General features: G+C 44.1%; 1 protein-coding gene across 1 annotated transcript in view; it reads left to right on the top strand.

Moving 5' to 3' along the window:
- PTPRH (protein tyrosine phosphatase receptor type H) overlaps positions 1-21,315 on the top strand; it is a 199,538-nt gene that overhangs the window by 92,309 nt on the left and 85,914 nt on the right. Inside the window, exon 2 of the mRNA XM_075327496.1 lies at positions 18,359-18,404. Within this exon, the coding sequence (XP_075183611.1) occupies positions 18,359-18,404 (46 nt within the window). The remainder of the gene's footprint in view (positions 1-18,358; positions 18,405-21,315) is intronic.

Genomic DNA, 21,315 nt, shown 5'->3' with positions numbered 1-21,315 from the left:
CTCTTCCCCACCCTGGGAGAGGGCCAGAAGCCCAGTAACCAAAATCCCAAAAATAGGCACAGACAAGGGTAAACGAAAACTCGCACACACTGCACTTAAACATGAAGGGGGGACAGTATGTGAACTGGGGAGTAAAACGAGGGGTATGGAATGAACACCCAAGTGGAGGACTCACACATCGCACAAAACCACTATTTGTAGATCACCATAAAGCAGGATAACCACAGGAACCAAAGAGCGAAACTGTATCCAGAGCCTTATAAAGGCTGAATCAAAAAAGTCTGTGGAGCCTCTGTTAGGAGTCTCAACACAGAAACCAGCCAGATATCCCTCCGGGAAGGGCCCAGCCAAGGGGTGGCTCTTTTTAGGAGACCACCATAACCACCATATTAAGTGGCCCTTTTAGTCAATATCCAACTTTTTGACAAGTTTAAAGATATGACAAGGGAAATACCAAGGCCAGGTATCCATCCACAGACAGCTGTTTCGGGTTATTGCCCCTCATCAGTGTGGAGTAGGATTCTGGCTAGGTGGGAGCAATGCAATATCTCTATCTCTTATAAAGGCTGAAGGCAGCTGAGCCTGAGCTCCCAGCAGAGGATCACAAGCCAGCAGGAATTAATTCCTGCTGTACTGTAGAGCAGTGAAGCCAGAACCAGCCGACATCCATGACAGGCTGTGCAACTAAGGGATCCCAGGTTGTTTTTCAGACTCAGCAGTGTGAACTGAGTCCAACGCCACCATGACACCCAACGAGTGAAATGCTGAACACCGCACGACACCCTGCCAATCCTGAGAATGGGGCTTTGAAGTTACCCATTTAAATGTAGAGATGGCATCGCAAGCTCAAACCGGCTCCTTTCATTGTCTTCAGTGCTCAATGGCACATGCGCTGCCATTGCTCCTTTTCAAGTTGGGAACCTTCGCTCATCACATGCCCTACCTAGTATTATTCTTTGCCCAAGTATTTGCAGATCTGAGATCTTTGCATCATTATGAAGCCAAACTGTGGTGCAATCACAAAATGTGGACATATCATTGGTGCAGCCTGTGCTGCCGTTCATGGGCCCAAGAGGTAGGGGGGGCCATTTATATCTCCAGAGCAGGAGGAATTGTGCATTTTTATTAGCTCTTGGGCTGCAAAGAGCCCATATATAGTTTTTACACAGAGACGCTTTTTGGTCTGTCAGCCAGTGGGTTGCATTCTAATAGACTGAAAGTCCTAAGAAACTTTTTTATACAAATTCCGTTAGGAAACAGTTGAAATTTTTTTAACAACGATTGGCTAATCCTACCTTCAGAAAATGATCTCTATTCCTGTATCTATTAAAGTCGAATCGATGTTGTCCCTGTTGTCCTTTGCAAGTGACATTGGTACTTGTATGGCCGTGCCCACCGGCTGATAATTGGTGAACCCGGAAAAAGTTTCCTTATCCAGACTATGTTAAGTGTGGAAAGTAAGGCAGGCGCTATCTTAATTTTTATCTATTTTGGATTGCATTCAGTAAGCCGCCACCTGCGCTTTGGCTCTTTACACTGGTGTTTATATGTTCTTGTAGACCTTTTGTGTGCAATTCCCAGAAGTGTGTGTGTCTCCTCCAACCATGTAAATATGTACCTTCTAATAAAAGCAGCTGGTGGATGGTATTTAGAAAGTAAAGCCATGATGTCATCAACAGACGTCATGTATTTTCTAGGACCAACTTTCTCAAATCTGTCCTCAAAGATCGTCAACAGGTGAGATTGTCAACAGTTGATTGTCGGGGCTGCGGGGTGTCGGCCCCTGGGTGGATCAGACATTGATGACCTAGCCTAAAGATTTAGGCTATGTTCCCACGTTCATTTTTTGTGTTTCTTTTCTGCACACAAAAAAGCATAGTTTGGCAGGAAAAGTAGCTGAAAAAACACACTTTTTATTTTGCGCATTTTTTCTTTTTTATTTTTGTGCTTTTTTTTTTAGTTATGGTGATCGCGGGGGTTCAGGCACTGTATCCTCATGATTGCAGCTGGGGTTCAGGCACTGTACCCCCATGATCGCAGCGGGGTCTCTGGCTGATGTTACAGTCGGGACCCGGCTCACTGCCTGGAGCATTAACTAGGCATCCTACTATACAGCCAGGTATGATTTGGGGTCTTGTTCAGATCGACACAATCCCAAAGAACAGGAAAATGTTATTTTATATTTTCAATTTTTAACAGTTTGGAATGTTTTCATTTACTTAAAGTTTTAATCCATATAAATAAAAAAAAAAAACCTTCACAGCTCCGATGGTGGACTCCATGACTAGTAATAGTCAAAAGTAGTCAAAGCAATAATAAAAACTGATCCATGTACAGGACCAGTTCACCTGCGTTTTTGGCTGCACACGATCACTTATGTACATGTAGATAGTTTCTGTATTTGTATAAATGCACTAAACCCTAAACTGCGAAATCCGTGTATAGAGCAAGATCCACATAAGCTTTATTGAACTATCTGTAAAATATTAAACAAGAAATAGAAGAAGCCAAACACGGAAACAGAGATGGGCTAAATTTGTCTCCATGGATCGCAACGATGGTATCTGCAGTCATAAGGGGGCAACCTAATGGTCCTCTAACGTCCTCTGTTGGGTGAAACCAGGTTCTTGCAAAATGTACCAATGTCTCTCCCAATCCCTTGAGATCTGGTACCAGAGATCTCAGTGATTAATCTCCTTATATTAACAAAAATGCTGCTTTTTTTTTTTTTTTTTTTTTTTTTTTTTTTTAAGTAAACCAATCCATACAATGTCCTAATAACCACTTAGGAAGTCTTTGGGCCACTAGCATGCCCCCTTTAATAAAAATGCATTTTTTTTTATTCTACTTAATGTGCATAAGTACAGTATTTCAGACAGTGATTTATTTTGTTGAAACATTGTATTGATTTTCAAAAAATGCATAGTTTATCACAAAAGTGAGTACACCCATTACATTTTTGTAAATATTTTATTATATCTTTCATGGGACAGCACTAAAGATCTGACACTTTGATACAATGTACAGTAGTCAGTGCACAGCTTGTATAACGGTGTAATGCTAATGAGGCCAGGGACTAGTCACAAGGGCGTTACTTCCCTTGGCTAGTCGGCCCCCTTAGCATGTAAGTACGCCCCTGTGGGTGTGTTAACATGCTAATGAATGCACAGTGTTAGAGGCATGGTCGCTGTCAACTCTCTGCTGGCACGACAGTGTAGGAGGGTAAGGGTTAAGCCCCACCCTGCAGAAGTATCTGGCACATGGATGGTCTATGCATAGTGTGTTATGTGTATGTAAACTGTGTAAAATGTAAGTGTAATGTATAATGTGCATGTAAATTGGATAAAAAGCCACCAGGTGGCAGTGTTTATAGCATGGCTGTCCTGGCACCTGGATGGGCAGGCAGAGCGAAATGGGAGGAGAGTAGGCTAGATAAAAAGGGTAAGACAGGAAGCAGAGAGAGGTGAGAGGTACCCGAGACATGTAGAGAGAACATGTCCCTGATGACAGATCCTGATCCAAAGGGTCACCTTCGTGGCTGCGGAACCCAGAGTCCTGGAAGATGGCGGATTCGTGTCCCCTTTGGGCATGCTTACATGCTAAAGTAACCAACTAGTTAAGGAAAGTAACGCCCTTGCGACTAGTCCCTGGCCTCATTAGCATATCCATAAAGGATACTTTTTCTAAGATCTCTTTATCTATGCTACTATAGGCTGAGACTGCTTGTCAGGGATTAGCAATATACACCCAGAACCGCTCTTGGTTCTGGGTGCATACAGGACCTGACAGGTTCACTTTAAGACCTCGAAAATACCTGGACCCCGTGGTTGCAGCGGCCTCTCCACCACCTGTAGCTACATCATCTGTGGTGAACTTCTGTTTTTTTTTTTTTTCTTGTAATTTACTTTCATTTCCTCTGCACTAGTATGTGTCAGTAAGATTGCCCTGCATACCTGACCGGACTGATAAGAACATTTATCACAGCTCAGTAGTTCATAGTCACAGATGGATTAACACAATAAATTCACATTTTTGTAGAGGAACAGTTAACTTCTCCATAATATGTTATCAGATCCTGTGACAATGTGAGGATTTTTTGTATTATATTGCCATGTTTTGAGCGATGGCAATAATGTGTGAATTATTTATATATATATATATATATATATATATATATATATATATATATATATATATATATATATATATATATATATATATATATATATATATATATATATATATATATAATATATTAATGTACACATATACACACACACACACAAAGAAAGAGAGATATAGCATCAGATTTTTAGCAATAATGTCTCAGTATGGCTAGTTTCACACTTGCGTTGGACGGCTTCCGTAGCATTGCGTTGTGTGACGGATGCAACGGATGCGTTGCATATAGTGGTACAACGCAATGCTACGGATCGTACAAAATAACGGAAAGCGTTATTTATTTATTTATTTTCTTCTTTACAGTACCGGCAGCCGACTATTGTGAACGATCAGCTGATCGCTCTTAATAGCCGGCGGCCGAGCACTCTCACATGCTGGCGGCCGAGCGCTCAGCTGAGCGCTATAACATGCCGGCGGCCGGGCGATCAGCTGAGTGCCCTGACATGCCAGCGGCCGAGCGCTCAGCTGAGTGCCCTGACATGCCGGCGGCCGAGCGCTCAGCTGAACGTTCGGCCACCGAGAAATAAAATAAAGTTTGTGATTAAAAAAAAAAAAGAGAGCATGTGCAGTGAAAAATAAAGGTTTCCGCTGCTCAAAAAAACGTTACATGCAGCGTTCCATCCGCCCGGCGCAGCATCAAAATAACGACGCTGCGTCGTCCAGCGGATGCAACGCTGACACTTGCGTTACAGTGCGTCGTCCATACAAGTCTATGGAGAATAGCGCAGTGCGTTAACGGACTGCGCTATTCTCCATAGTGACTGACTGCGCTGAACACAAGTGTGAAAGTAGCCTTAATTTATCTATTCCATTCCATCAATTGTATGAAGTTTGCCGTATGCTGAAAAACAGTCCCACGCCATGATGTTGCCGCCTCTAAACTTCAGTTGTTGGTGTTTTTGGGGTGATTTGCATTTTAACCTCCAAACATGGTGTGTATTATGGCCTCTAAAGAGTTCAATTTTGGTCTCATTTGACCAAACGATTTTGTCTAGTAGTTTACATACTTATTAGGGATGATCGAATACTTCGATTATCCGGCTTCGCGAATATTTTCCGAATACCTCGCCACTATTCGATGCGCAATGTAAGTGTATGGGAAGCCTGAATAGTTCTTATTCGGGTTTCCCATAAACTTACATTGCGCATCGAATATTCGCGAATAGTCGAATATCGGCAAGGTATTCGGAAAATATTCGTGAAGCCGGATAATCGAAGTATTCGATCATCCCTAATACTTATCTAAATGTTTCTGAGAAAACTTTAAACTTGCTTTAACATGCTTTTAGTTCAGCAATGGAGTCCTGTGTGGTGAGTGTGCATACAGGCCATGAAGGGCGAGTACATTACTTACTTATTATTTACTTTGATACAATTGTACCTGCTGATTCAAGACATCCAATAGCTCTCAATAGGTGGTCCGACTCCTTGGCTCTTGGACAACTCTTCTGATAATTGTTCTCACGCCTCTGTCTGAAATTTTGCGGGGAGCACCTGTGGTTATGGCCGGTTTATGGTGAAATGATATTTCCATTTCCAGATTATGGCCCCAACAGTACTCTGTAACCTTCATGAATTTAAAATCTCTTCTTTAACCATTGCTATCAGTATGTTTTGCAATAATAAGGTTGCAATGCTTGTGAGACAGCTCACTGGTTTTACCCATCATGAGATGTTTTGGGTTTATTTTTGTGGCACCTTGGTAATGAGACCCCTTTTTATAGGCCATCAGTTGGCAGGATTGTTTTCTAATTATTGATAGATTTGAACTGTTGTCGTGTTATTTTACCGCTTTCTTCATGTGTTCAATACTTTAACGGTGTTCCATACCTCAATATTACACACAACTTCATTTTTAGATATTTATGGTTTAATTTTTTCGCTTCTGTGGATTGGATGGGTTGTTACTGACATCTGGTGAGAAATCCAGGTCAGTAGCAGCTTAGAAAATTGGTAGTTCAATACTTATTTCACCGACTGTAAAAAAACAAACAAAAAAAAAACACTGATTAGTGTTCTTGTTGTGTTTTTTTCAATTTAGAAACCTTGATAATACTCCTATGAGTTGAATAAAAAGATTAAATGGCTCAATTAAACATTGAAGCAGACCACCAGGTATTATTGCATGATACTAACCCTATAGTATATAAAAAAATGAACATCTCAATCACTGTGTATAGGTATTAAAACAGAAGATTGTGTGGCGAACCTCAAGAAAATCCCCTAAATTGTGTTATATACACCTGTATCCACACTGTGCAAAAGCAGAGAATGAATGGCCCTCCGGTCGCACATGCACCTTGCTGCGTCATTCCATTCTAATGGGGATAAAACGTGCCCAGCCCTGCTGATCAGTGCTGGTCCCTGGTGTCAGACCCCACCAATCAGTGACTTATCACTAGTGATGAGCAAGCATTACCATGCTTGACACTCGTAATCAGCAGTAGAATGCTTGAATGGCTGCGACTCGAGTACCCAAGTATGACAGTCAACGGGAAACTTAAGCTCTTTTTCTGGAAGATTTCCCAGAAAAATGCTCGAGTTCACTATTTCATTATACTCGGGTACTCAAATCACAACCATACGAGCATCCAACTGCACGTTACGAGTGCCGAGCACCTAAGCATGGTAGTGCCCGCTCATCACTAGTTACGAGTACAGAGCACCCGAGCATGGTAGTGCTCGCTCATCACTAGTTACGATTACTGAGCACCCGAGCATGGTAGTGCTCGCTCATCACTAGTTACGAGTATTGAGCACGCGAGCATAGTAGTGCTCACTCATCACTAGTTACCAGTACTGAGCATGGTAGTGCTCACTCATCACTAGTTACGAGTACTGAGCACCTGAGCATGGTAGTGCTCACTCATGACTAGTTACGAGTACCGAGCACCCGAGCATGGTAGTGCCCGCTCATCACTAGTTACGAGTACTGAACACCCGAGCATGGTAGTTTCCGCTCATCACTAGTTACGAGTACTAAGCACCCGAGCATGGTAGTGCCCACTCATCACTAGTTACGAGTACCGAGCACCCGAACATGGTAGTGCCCACTCATCACTAGTTAGCACTAGTTATAAAAATTGCCATATTTAAAACTTTTTATTTATACCCAGATAGTCACACTATACAGTAATACGTCTACTTTACCTCAACCTCATTTTTCAAACTTCCTTTCATTAGGATGTTAGAAGGGTTTAAAGCTTTGCAGCAATTGCCGGGTGCCTATAAGATTTAAGCCTTGATCTCAATAGGATTGAGATCAGGGTTTTGTGATGGCCACTCCAAAACATTGAGCACTTTGTAACTAGTTTGGCAGGATGCTTCTGGTCATTGTCTATTTTGAAGACCCATTTCCGCCCAAGCTTTAAGTTACTGGCTAATGTTTTTAGATGTTCTTCAGTATTGCCACATAATCGTCTTTGCTCATGATGCCATCTATTTTGTGAAGTGCATCAGTCCCTCCTGCAGCAAAACAACCCCACAATATGATGCTTCCACCGTGTTTGACAGTTGGGATGGTGTTCTTAGGCTTAATAGCTTCTCCCTTTTTCCTTCAAACATAACGATGGTCATTATGGCCAAAAAATTAAATTTTCGTTTTAGCAGACAACAAGACATGTCTCCAAAAATTTAAGATTTTTGGTCCTGTGTGCATTTGCAAACATTTATCTGGCTTTTTTTATATGTTTCTTTTGGAGTAATGGCTTCTTCCTGGCAGAGTGGCTTTTCAACCCATGTTGATAATTTCATCTTCAACTTGCTTAAATGTTCACAATAACAGTAATTTTGACCAGGGGTGTCCATACTTTTGCAAGCCACTGTATTTAGTTTTTTTTTTCCTTTTCCTTTGTAAATTTCACATTCAATTGTAAAGGTTAAGAATGTGCAGGCTTTTTGATTTACTTTTACAGACACACCTTGATCTTCACATACATGCTAGGCTATGGAGTGGTGGTGTCACATATCTTTCAATCACTTCCCACCCCTTATGCTGATGCCCATTGTCCAATACCAATGTTTGCTAATGTACACAATAATATAACTTTTTATCTAATGTAAATATACCGTGATCGCATTCCACTCAGACCAATATTAGCCTGTGTGTCAGCGCACATGAGCGATTATTGGTTCAGCCCTAATCGGACCAAGAAAACAATCACAGCATGCTGTGACTGTAATGCGAGACTCTTTCTCTCGCACCCATTCAAGTGTATGGGGCGAGAGGAAAATCACACTGCACTCGCGGTACACCGGTGTACCGCAAGTGCAGAGCGAGAATTGCAATAGCTGGCTACGGAGGAGAAAGGGAGAGAAATCCCTCCCTCCCCTCCTCAGAGCCGGCCCGCCCCCCGCAGCTGAGGTCCGCTCGCACAGTCGGACCTCAGTCGCAGGGACACTCGCATAACACTCTGCTCCTGCTGTGCTGCCAGCGAGAGCCGAGTGTCATGCGAGGGGATTGCAGTAATCCCCGTGTGACCCCAGTCTTAGTTTGATTCTATTGATGTGTCACTTACTGGACTAGGTGCTGTAGTTTCAATACAATCAGTGTTTTATCAGCAGGAGATTATCGCTACAATACTGTGTCTAATGCTTACTAGTCCAGCCACACCATCAGCACTGATTAGCAGGTTTTTGTCAATATACATTGTACACAGTAATCAGTGCTGAGGCCGCACATATACAGGGCTCAGCATTTTGAGATCTGCAGCAGAGAAACCTGTGACTCTATCACAACTATTGCACCCAGTAAACTAAGTGACACATAGCTGGAATCCAGATCTCTGCCCCTACAGCATGCTGTTCTAAGATTACATAACAAAAACCTGGTGGCAGATCTCCTTTACAACAATGCATGTTATCTCCTAGGGTATAAGTAAAAATAACAGTGAGATGTTTATTGGTGTGCGTGTGTGTGTGTGTGTGTGTGTGTAATATATATACATATATATATATATATATATATATATATATATATATATATATATATATATATATATATATATATAATTATATTCTCCAATACTCTATTCTGATGGGGCATTTCAGTGGCCCATTCTCAGGACAGGTGATCAAAGCGGTTAGGCTGTCATCAATCTGGACGTTATCACCTATGTTCTGGTGGATGGGTGATAATTTGCAATGTTGGAATTAACCCTTTAACCCACGATTTGCATTTTTAATATTCGAGCTTAAATTAAGCTTTAAGTCATGTTCAAATACGTGAAGAAAATGTATTCCAAAAAATGACTATACAAATCGTTATATCGAAAAATGCACAAGGGATTAGTGGATTATCCCATACAATGTAGATTAGATCATCATGTTGCTTTGTTTAAACCCTTTCTCAATTAATATTAAACTTTTTATCTTTTGCTGCCAACCAGGAAATGTCAGGACTAAAAGTAGCCCATCCTCTGGTCACACCAATAATGTTATATTTGGCATTCTAGATCATTGATTTGATTTATAACATTAGAAGACTTTGACACTTTTTATTACTTTATTATTCTACATTACCACTTCCTATTATCAATGATTGTTGAGGAAGTTTTTATGATTTCAGCCGGTAGTCAGAAGACAGGCGCTGTGGTGTAATGATAACTGGAAAACACCATGTTGGAGGACGTAGAATTTAGGTGTTTAGTTTTGTAAATGTTGAAATAGTAGAAAGATGTCCCTGAGAGGGGCTGTCAAGCAGAGCCATCGCGAGTGTGCGCTCATCTGGCCACCCCTCCGGTCAGATAGGGATTTGAGGAGCTCTATTTTTTTGGGATACATGCTAGGCCAAGTAGTTGGAACTTTGAACATCATCAAGTTGGCGCCCTTTACCATTTGGAAATATTGCTAAAATGAATTCCTTTTTTTAGGCTGGAGCACCATTTTTGTTTTCTGTATGAGCAGTTCTATAGATAAGGAATTAAATAAGATTGTGGCTACCAGTAACCACCACTAGGGGGAGCCAACAGGTAACAAAATTATTGTTGACTTCAAAGGGAGAGGCCTGCTGGAAGTGGGAGGCCTGCTGGAAGTGGGAGGCCTGCTGGAAGTGGGAGGCCTGCTGGAAGTGGGAGGCCTGCTGGGAGAGGGAGAGGCCTGCTGAGAGGGAGAGGCCTGCTGAGAGGGAGAGGCCTGCTGAGAGGGAGAGGCCTGCTGAGAGGGGGAGGCCTGCTGAGAGGGGGAGGCCTGCTGAGAGGGGGAGGCCTGCTGAGAGGGGGAGGCCTGCTGAGAGGGGGAGGCCTGCTGAGAGGGGGAGGCCTGCTGAGAGGGGGAGGCCTGCTGAGAAGGGGGAGGCCTGCTGAGAAGGGGGAGGCCTGCTGAGAAGGGGGAGGCCTGCTGAGAAGGGGGAGGCCTGCTGAGAGGGGGAGGCCTGCTGAGAGGGGGAGGCCTGCTGAGAGGGGGAGGCCTGCTGAGAGGGGGAGGCCTGCTGTATTATTTTGAAGTCTACCTAATTATTTTGACTGTGTGCAAAATAGTTAGGCAGTGAATATTTGGGCCATATTCTTATTTTATGCAGATTTTCTACTTCCAAACTGTATAAATTTGAATACTTATTGGCTGAACCAGATAAGGTGATGTGTATTTGTGCAATGATGGAGGGTGCAGCCTAAGGATACAACACCCTTTTATCAAGGTGTGCAGAATTATTAGGCAGTTTGTTTTCCTCAGGCAAGATAGGCCAAAAAAGAGATTTAAGTGACTCTGAGAAGTCAAAAATTGTTACAAGTCTTGCACAGGAATGTAATTCTTTAAATTGCTAATCTTTTGTTTTTGTGTATCAAAAAACATTAACAGCCAAAGATTTGAATGTGAAGTGACTAGGAAGCCATTATCCTCCAGTGCAGTCATATTCCAGCCAGAACTGCAACCTTCCTGTAGAGCCCAGAAGTAGAAGGTGTTTAGTGGTTAGAGACACGGCTGAGGTAAGGAGGCTGAAACTCAACCACCACTGAGCAAGACCAGTAGTACATGGTGTTCACTTGTGTTCGGGTTCCTGCCTTCCTTACCTCGGCCATGTCTCTGAGCACTGAACAAGATATAGAAGTGGAAACCTCAAGACTGGGCCAAAAAATATCTGAACACAGATTGTGCAAAGGTTTCATGGACCGATGGGATGAGTGAGTTTTGCTCGACCAGATGGATAGGCCATGCCTGGATTAGTAACCGGCAAAGACCTCCTATTTCTACTCAGACGCCACTAAGGTGGAGGTGGGTCCTGCTTTGAGCTGGTTTTATTAATGAAGACCTAGTTGGACTTTTTGGGGTTGAAGATGAACACAATAACATCTTTTTTTAGAAGACACTTTTTTCAACGAGTGGTACAGGAATCCGAAAACCACGATTTTCCTACAGGACAATCTTCATCGCAGCATCAACGTCTCCACTGCTTGCTTGCCGGTAAAGGCCTTAGAAGTGAATGAATAATGACCCTGCAGCCTCCTCACCAGACCTAAACCCTACTGAGAACTTCTGGGCCCTTCTTTACCGGTATATTTACGGGGAAGAACAGTCATCTATCTGATCAGTATCTGGGGGCTGTGGTTGGTATCGCCCAAAAAGTTGATCATCAACAGATTAACCCTAGAACGCGCAACCATAGAAATCTATAATAGAAAACAAGTAACCTAGCAGGCCTGCGAAGCCCCAGGTATGCGTTCCAGGGTTAAGAAACTGACAGACTCCATGGATGCAGCTTAAAACTTATTATTAAAAAGAAGGGCGGCTATATTGGTCATTGGGATTTTTTTTGAGAAATGTCAGATATGGATTTTGTACATTTTGAGTTGTTTGGTTATTATTCTCACTATAACAGATGACAATAAACATTTGAGATGGAAACTATGTATTTCATTAAGTTGCATAATAATTCTGCATGCAGAAATATTCTTCTAAGACAAAACCTCACTTTTATGTTTTTCAATATTCAGGTTTATTAACGTTTTTAGATTGACGGCAGCACTGTAGTTGTTCAATAATAAAATGACTCCTTAAAATTACAATTTGCCTAATAATTGCACCCACAGTGTACGTCCTACCTACTGGTGGCTGCAGAACTTTCTAAAAAAAAAAAAGAAAAAAAAAGTCCCATCAATGCTACATGCAAGAGCCAGCGACATACAGCATTGAGCACATTTCGTATGAAATGGGATACCTTGTGACCCCATAGCGGTCCCATTACATATTTAGATTGGCTATTCCCAGCCCATTGGCTCTGACCTTAAAACTGTCTCTTTTACAGAATTGACTTTATTTTTTTTTTTTAATTTTATACATTTTACAATAAGCTTGTGTGGCAATAATGGAAAATATAGGAAACAGAGTTTCCCCTCTATATTAGAAAGCAGAAGTGCTGTGTAGTCACATGACAGGTGGCACAATACCGAAATAGCGGTGTACACCCTGCACTGAGAAATGACATTTTTTTTTTTATTTTCCGAAATCATTCTTAACCATGGGCTGTACCTGCAATACCAGATTTTGTTTCTTTACGATAACCGCCACCAAGAAACCTTTCTCCTAGAAATCATTGATTGTCAGTCTACAATATTTTCTGCATGAATCAAAAACAATCAGTCTTGTAGAAATCCTACAGAAAATGATTTATCTTTCTGAGCATTGCCATCTTTGGTTAATCACCACCTCATTAGCCAAGTTTGTGAACCGTTTTTTTAGGGATTTTACTTTTTCTGCTTCACAGACTGGACCTTGTACCTTATTTCTTTGTGTTCTTATGCTATTTTGGCAGTATAACTAACTTTTGTTATCAGGTATTTTTTTTCGCTGACTACATTATACTATAAGGAAGTAAAAAATAAGAAAAATGCACAATTGGCTATTTCCTAGTGATGACGTGAGTAGCTAGTCTTCAATTAAAGCATTCATAGGGAAAAGATATGTTATGTGCCAGGTCTGAGAATAAAGAAAAACATACTTCCCCATAATTACATTGTACTACTAAATATAACACAGCAGGAGGGATTCAACTTCATGCTGCAATCTCATACTCCCTCAGACCATTCTTGAAATGTAAGCAGTTTCCTCAAAGTGGTTTAAGTGTATATAGAGTTATATAAGTGGATTAATAGGGTCTTCTAAAATGGTCATTGTAATGGTTGTTCTGTCTTTGGTCGCCTTTCAGGTCTAAATAGGGCTTTGCATTAGATTCTGTATCAAGTCCCAAGGGAGTCCTGGCTGTCACCACTGCACAACACAGATGCCTTGGGTTGAGTCTTTGGAGTAGCCGCTGGGCGGTGGAGCAGATTGGCAGAAATAGTGGATTTGCTGGGTCAGAAACAGAAAGGCAGGCGAGAAAAATTCTAAATCCGAGCCAATGTGAACTCGAAGCAGTAAACTAGCAGGTTTAGTAGGGTGTGGTGCTGTCCCTTTTGGCTAAAGCACATAAAAATAATAGGTCCCATTCTCAGCCAGAAAAGTGGGATGATTTTTTCTTGTCATCCATGTGCTGTCCGTATGCAATCCTTTTTTTTAACTCCGCAATTATTAATCTTAATTAATTTACAAGACTGTTTGTTTATAGTTTCCCACTTAAAGAATTGTAATGCATCCATAAAAATCGAACGCCATACTGGTGATCCATATGGCATCTGATTTTATTTTTTCTTGCACTTTATTAATTTTGGAGTCAAATCGCAACATGTTGGAACTTTTTTGGCGTTTTCTTACCATTTTGGATCAGTTGCTTCAAAAATGGTAGGAGCTGCGGAGGTAGCCATGCCCACCCATGCGGTTCATCAAAAGTGCTGGCCTCTGGCTCTGGCTGGTGTAGCATTTCTAATGTCGCGAACGAAGGTGTGTTCTTCTTAATGAATTTGGCGCCTCTTCTACTCTCAAGAATGGTTTAGAGGAGGGAGGGGGGGGGGGCGCTATGCCAGTCTCCATGAATCAGACCCCAAAAAGTGTTTCCAGTGGAAACTCCTCAGGAAATGCTCATTTATGAAGTATTTGGTGAGCTGTTGATGCTGCAGGTTTTCTGCATCAGTTAGTTATATTAGATTATTTACTGCTTTCTTCAGTGATTTTCGTGTCTGTATTTTGTTTGAGATAAAGCAGCCTTATATATATATATATATATATATATATATATATATATATATATATATATATATATATATATATATATATATTATAATATAATATGAGAATGATTAGGACACACAGTGGTCTCATATTAGATAATAATTATTTATTTATTATATATATATATATATATATATATATATATATATATATATATATATATATATATATATATATATATATATATAATATATAGTATATTTATTTATATATAATATATTATCTAATATGAGACCACTGTGTGTGTCCTAATCATTCTTCTGGCTTTTTCTGATCGGAAAGTGGTCTGTACTTTCCAATACAAGTCAATGGGAAATTTCAAAAGGTGTTCGGAAGACGACGGAATATTTTTTGACCCGTTTTGCCATTGTTCCTGCTTAAAACAAAAAACTGCTAGTGCCATCTTAATTATTCAATGGCGTGAGAACAACTGTAAAAAAAAAAAAAAAAATTAACAAAAGAACATGGCAAAATTCTCAGAAAAACTCTCCGCAAACCAGGGCCGTATTTACCATTAGGCACCCGTGGTCCCATGCCTGGGGCGGCAGGATGCAGGGGGCGGCACCTTCTAGCAGTAAAAAAAAACAAAAACTTTTTTTTTTTTTTACACATCCATTAAATCCGCTGTATTTTCAGAGGGGGGGAGAGGCGCACCTCCATTTATTTGTATCCGCGTCAATTAAGACGCGAATGCAGACAAACTGCGGCGGCAGGGCACAGAGAGCTGATTGACCTCGGAACTGCCGGCGCCTGCACTTCCGGGGTCACAGGCGCTCCAATTAGCTCCTTCCTCTGTGCTGCATTCAATGCTGTGTGGACGTCACATGCAGAGCTCACAGCAGGACGCCGTAGAGGACGCCGCGATGGAAGCCGGTGTCAGAAGAGGATACTCACATGAGCCAGGAAGATGACGGCGGGCCCTGGAGCAGGCAAGTGCTCGCAGAGCTGAAGATTCATAAGGAGCGTGGGGGTGTCTCTAATGCAGACCGGAGATCTGCGCGTGTGGTGGGGGGAGAGAGGCTGATACTGGGGGAGACTTGGGGGAAGAGAAGCTGATACTGGGGGAGGCTGGGAGGGAGGAGGCTGATGCTGGGGGAGGCTGGGAGGGAGGAGGCTGATGCTGGGGGAGGCTGGGAGGGGGGAGGCTAATGCTGAGGGAGGCTGATGCTGGGGGAGGCTGGGAGGAGAGCGGCTGATGCTGGGGGAGGCTGGGAGGAGGGAGGCTGATGCTGGGGGAGGCTGGGAGGAGGGAGGCTGATGCTGGGGGAGGCTGGGTGGAGGGAGGCTGATGCTGGGGGAGGCTGGGAGGAGAGAGGCTGAATCTGGGAGAGGCTGATGCTGGGAGAGGCTGGGAGGGGGGAGGCTGATGCTGGGGGAGGCTGGGAGGGGGGAGGCTGATGCTGGGAGAAGAGAGGCTGATGCTGGGGGCAGAGAGGCTGATGCTCAGTTCAGAGAGGCTGATGCTGGGGGAAGCTGGGGGAGAGAGGCTGATGCTGGGGGAAGCTGGGGAAGAGAGGCTGATGCTGGGGGAAGCTGGGGGAGAGAGGCTGATGCTGGGGGAAGCTGGGGGAGAGAGGCTGATGCTGGGGAAGAGAGGCTGATGCTGGGGGAAGCTGGGGGAGAGAGGCTGAAGCTGGGGGAGGCTGGGGGGGAGAGAGGCTGATGCTGGGGGACGCTGGGGGAGAGAGGTTGATGCTGGGAGAGAGGCTGCTGCTGGAGACGGGGGAGAGAGGCTGCTGCTGGGGGAATGGGAGAGAGGGGCCAATGCTAGAGACAGAGGACAAGGGTTGAGGGATAGTGCAATGACAAAATCGATGGGGGTCAGTGTAAGGACTCAGAATGAAAGGGGGGCAGTATTGGGAGCTCATTATGGAGAAGGGGCAGCATGTGTGGGCTCAGTATGGAGTGGAGCAATGTAGGGGAGTCAATATCAAGAGTGGGGTAGTGTGTGTGTGTGTGTGTGTGGGGGGGGGGGGGGGTCTCAGCATAAGCGTTAGTGTGGTGGTCTTAGTATGATGAATGGGGCAGCATGGAGGTGTCATTATGGAAAAGAGGAAGGCAGCATTAGGAGCTCATGGAGAGGGGCAGCATGCATGGGACACCGTGAGGAGGGAGCAGCATGCATGGGACACTGTGAGGAGGGGGCAGCATGCATGGGACATTGTGAGGAGAGGGCAGCATGCATGGGACACTGTGAGGAGGGGGCAGCATGTATGGGACTCTGTGCGGAGGGGGCAGCATGCATGGGACATTGTGAGGAGGGAGCAGCATGCATGGGACATTGTGAGGAGGGGGCAGCATGCATGGGACATTGTGAGGAGGGGGCAGCATGATGTGAGGTCAATGTGCAGATCATATTTCATAATTGAGGAAGGTGTGGTGGGTATAATTTATAAGGGAGGGCAGTGTGTAGTTTATTAGGGGCAGTGTGACATTCACAGTATATAAGTGGGGACGGTGTGGTGGGAATATTTTATAGTCATGCTATGTTTTGATGTGCCTGTGGTGATCCCCATTGGGGGGGGGTTAGTGCCCTTCGTTTCTCATTGATACTTTTTCAAGTGTTTTACAGAGTAGATCTGCCTTAAAAAGAGGTCGTGTGCGAAAACTCAGTGTTACGTTGCCACTAAGGGGCGCGACCACTTAAAGTGCCTAGGGCAGCACGAAGGCAAAATACAGCCCTGCCGCAATCACCACAAGATGTTTCAGGATAAAAAAAAAATAATAGTTTCCCGAAGCATCTTCTGCTTGAAGTATTTGTCAGGTTCATCTGAGCTCAAAATACATTGTGTGCACAAAACTACTCAAATCCTCAAATCCTCCTTGAAAGTCTTCAAAAGCCTGTAGTTTGTGCTTAGTTTCTGCTGCAAAAAGTCCAAAAACCTCAATGTGCACATAGCTTGAGAAGGATTTTGGAGAGGTGTGTGTTTTTTTTTTTTTTTTTTTAAAACTGCCTAAACCTTAGTAATAAAAAAAATAAGCATGCAAATGTAAAATGGTGTTTTTAATCTGTGATAGAAATGTTATTTTCTGCTAACAAAAGCTCCGGCTCCATATTCCCCAGTGACATTAATGTGCAGAAATTGCAGGTGATTATGGTTGGTCAATAGTGATGCCTTCTGCTTTATGGAACGTGCATTGTGTGTGGTTTTATACATCACTTTTTAGAACAATGTCATGTTTTGTAACTAGCTATTGATATAGATCTGAATATAATAAAGCTGCATTGTAGGGGAATAAAACTGCTGCTTGTTTTCCATTTTTTAAGAAATGCTGCCACCTACTGGTCCGTGTGATATGACACGTGCAAAACGTAATTCATACTATGAGCTAAGAAAATGAATTAATGTTATAATTACTTTAGTCTCTCCGCTTATTGTGTGTAGACTTGTCTGCTTAAATGGATAAAATTGAAAAACAACTTTGCTTGTTTAATTATTTGTTAAATCTGATCTCAAGGACATATATATATATTAGCCATTAAAAGGTATCAACCACTGAGGACTTCAGTTCTTTTAAACAATTTTTTATTTCAAGGATATAGGGATTTTTAATTTCATTGTTTACTGCTCTTTGTCCAACTTACCAGCAGTAGCGAGGAGTGCAGCGCTTACAAGCTTTTTGCTTTAGAGCTTGTAAGCACAGCTCTGGATCTCCAAATCTGGCCCCTGAGCTCCTCCGAAGGCTTGCAGTATTTGAGTGGACACATTTCCGCTCGTGGCATGGTTGTGGTATTACACTGCCACGTTTTAGAGTATACTGCCCCTAGACAAGCAAAAACAGAGAGACTCAAATTAAGCTGAAACGACACTTTAATAAGTTTTTTTTAACTTGTAGTAGTTCCCCTATTCTCCTATCTGTAATATTTTTCTAAATAACCGGTCTCCAAATCTTTTCCAGGCTGTATGCCAACTATCGAAACAGGTTATGGACTTTAGTCTCATTGCATGTACTGATAAATGGGTATAAAGGCTGTAGATGGCATTTACCTTCCTTTTTTTTTGTTTTTGTTTTTTTTTTTTTTGCTATTTTGGCACATTATGTCCATATTCTTATATGTTCTATTTTTTGTTTACAGACTTGTCTTCTTTATCTGGGTGCATACAATACTGTGGCTGCAAGTGGTAAGTATGATTTTACTATCGATCAGTGTTGTCATAGTAGTTTGTACGAAATCATGGAATTGACATTTAAATGTCAGATATTTTGGTCTTGTTTTCTGTATTTTTGCCATTTTGTCAGCTTCATTAATAAATGAGAAGGTGTCGTCAGAAAATTGCCTTTTATAGCCCCCTTATACTATGTATGTGATAAATTTTCTCCCCGATGGCGTAACTAGATTCCGAGGGACCCCGACAGGGGCGGACTGGCCCACCAGGAGGTCGGGAGAACCCCCGGTGGGCCCCTGCTATTGATGGCCACGCCCTCTAGGCCCCACCCCCCTACCCCCCTTGGGCCCCTATGGATGTGTGTGAGAGGCCCCCCCCGGCCGGTAATTTCACTAATCATATCGGCACATTGCCGATATGATTAGTAACAATCCCATTCCCTCTGGAGCGGTCTCCCTGCTCTGTCTGCTGTCACTGTCGGTGCCGCGCGGCTCTGACTCATCTGCGCAGCGACACTGCAGGAGGAAGCAGTCTCAGAGTGATGACTGCTTTCTTCCTGTGCAGGTGCTGGCAGTATCGCGCTGCGCGCTGCGGAGGACGGACCGGCGTCACCCCACTGGCTGCAGCAGCACGTGAGTATAGAAGGCGGGGGCTCCGGGGGAGGGTGCGGGGGCCCGGGGAGCGAGCAGGGGCCCCGGGGGGGGGTGCGGGGGCCCGGAGAGTGAGCAGGGGCCCCGGGGGTGTGCGGGGGCCCGGGGAGCGAGCAGGGCCCCGGGGGGGGGGTGCGGGGGCCCGAAGAGCGAGCAGGGGCCCCGAGGTGGGAGTGCAGGGGCCCACGAAGGGTGTATGGGGGCCCCGGAGGGCGGGTGCGGGGGCCCGGGGAACGGGGGGGGGTGCGGGGGCCCGGAGAGCGAGCAGGGGCCCCGGGGTGGGAGTGCAGGGGCCCAGGAAGGGTGTATGGGGGCCCCGGAGGGGGGGTGCGGGGTCCCCTCATACTCACCTGTCTGCAGCCTCCCGGTGCCATGTCCGCTCCCGGTACCGCGGCTCCGGCTGTGTGCAGACGGCCGGGACACCTCCGATAGCTGCAGGACCTGGCGCTGATCACCTGATGCGGTCACCTGATGGAATCAGCTGACAGTGACAGCGGTGACGCCGCCTTTTTACTACCCGGCCGGCTAAACTATCAGCTGATGCCGTCAGGAGACTTTATCAGCTGATTACCGCCGGGTCCTGCATTGATCGGTCTGACAGGAGTCTGCACAGAAGTGTGTGGGTATTTTTTCTTTTTTTTTTTTTTGTACTGATGCATCAGCTGATTGTATAAACTGCTTTTATACAATCAGCTGCTGTGTCATGGAATACACATCATCTGATCGCTCTGCCTTCCAGCAAACTGATCAGATGATATTGGATCTGGATTGGATGGCGCGGTACCCTGACCCAGGATTACTGCGGAGGGGGGTTCTTTATTTCAATAAAGATGGAGTCACTAATTGTGTTGTGTTTTATTTCTAATAAAAATATTTTTCTGTGTGTTGTGTTTTTTTTTTTTTTATCTTTACTAGAAATTCATGGTGGCCATGTCTAATATTGGCGTGACACCATGAATTTCGGGCTTAGGGCCAGCTGATAATATACAGCTAGCTCTAACCCCATTATTACCCAGCGAGCCACCCGACATCAGGGCAGCTGAAAGAGTTGGATACAGCGCCAGAAGATGGCGCTTCTATGAAAGCGCCATTTTCTTGGGTGGCTGCGGACTGCAATTCGCAGAGGGGGTGCCCAGAAAGCTTGGGCACCCTGCACTGCGGATTCCAATCCCCAGCTGCCTAGTTGTACCTGGCTGGACTCAAAAATATGGCGAAGCCCACGTCATTTTTTTTTTTAATTATTTAATGAAATTCATGAAATAAAAAAAACGGCTTCCCTATATTTTTGGTTCACAGTCGGGTACAAATAGGCAGCTGGGGGTTGGGGGCAGCCCATAGCTGCCTGCTGTACCTGGCTAGCATACAAAAATATGGCGAAGCCCACGTCATTTTTTTGGAGGGCAAAAAACTCCTGCATACAGTCCTGGATGGCGCATGCTGTGCCTTGTAGTTCTGCAGCTGTCTGCTCTCCTGCATACACTAGTGGAGAATGAAGAGCATATTGAAGAAGGAAATGACATCAGATCTTTTTTTTCAACAATCTTTAATGGCATTGTTCACTGATAAAAAACCGCATAAAAAAGCAGTGAGCAAAAACGCAGCCAAAAACGTAAAAATGCATCGCGTTTTTACCGCGGGTGCATTTTTGTGCGTTTTTCTGCAGCCAAAAATGCACAAAAAACACCTAGTGCGCACATACCCTTAGTGTGCAGAGAGCTGTGGAGGAGGACGGAAGACAGAGGAGAGGCCACCGGTGCTTGGAGCAGATAAGCGCTCAGTGACCCGAAGATGCAGGGAGAGGGGCCACATAAGATGGCAGCTATATGTGGCTATATGTGGAGAGGGGCCACATAAGATGGAAGCTATATGTGGCTATATGGGGAGAGGCCACATAAGATGGGAGCTATATGTGGCTATATGTGGAGAGGGGCCACATTAAGATGGGAGCTATATGTGGCTAGATGGGGAGAGGGGCCACATAAGATGGCAGCTATTTGTGGCTATATGGGGAGAGGAGCCACATTAAGATGGCAGCTATATGGGGAGAGGAGCCGCATTAAGATGGCAGCTATATGGGGAGAGGGGCCACATAAGATGGATGCTATATGGGAAAAGGAGCACATGGGATGTGATCTGCTGGGGAAAGAGGCCATAATGGGATGGGACCTGCTGGGGAAAGAGGCCATAATGGGATGGGATCTGCAGGGTAAAGAGGCCATAATGGGAAGGGATCTGCAAGGGAAAGAGGCCATAATGGGATGGGATCTGTAAGGGAA

This window comes from Anomaloglossus baeobatrachus, chromosome 11, assembly GCF_048569485.1.
Source record: "Anomaloglossus baeobatrachus isolate aAnoBae1 chromosome 11, aAnoBae1.hap1, whole genome shotgun sequence".
Taxonomy (NCBI): domain Eukaryota; kingdom Metazoa; phylum Chordata; class Amphibia; order Anura; family Aromobatidae; genus Anomaloglossus; species Anomaloglossus baeobatrachus.
This window is presented reverse-complemented; position numbering and strand designations above follow the sequence as displayed.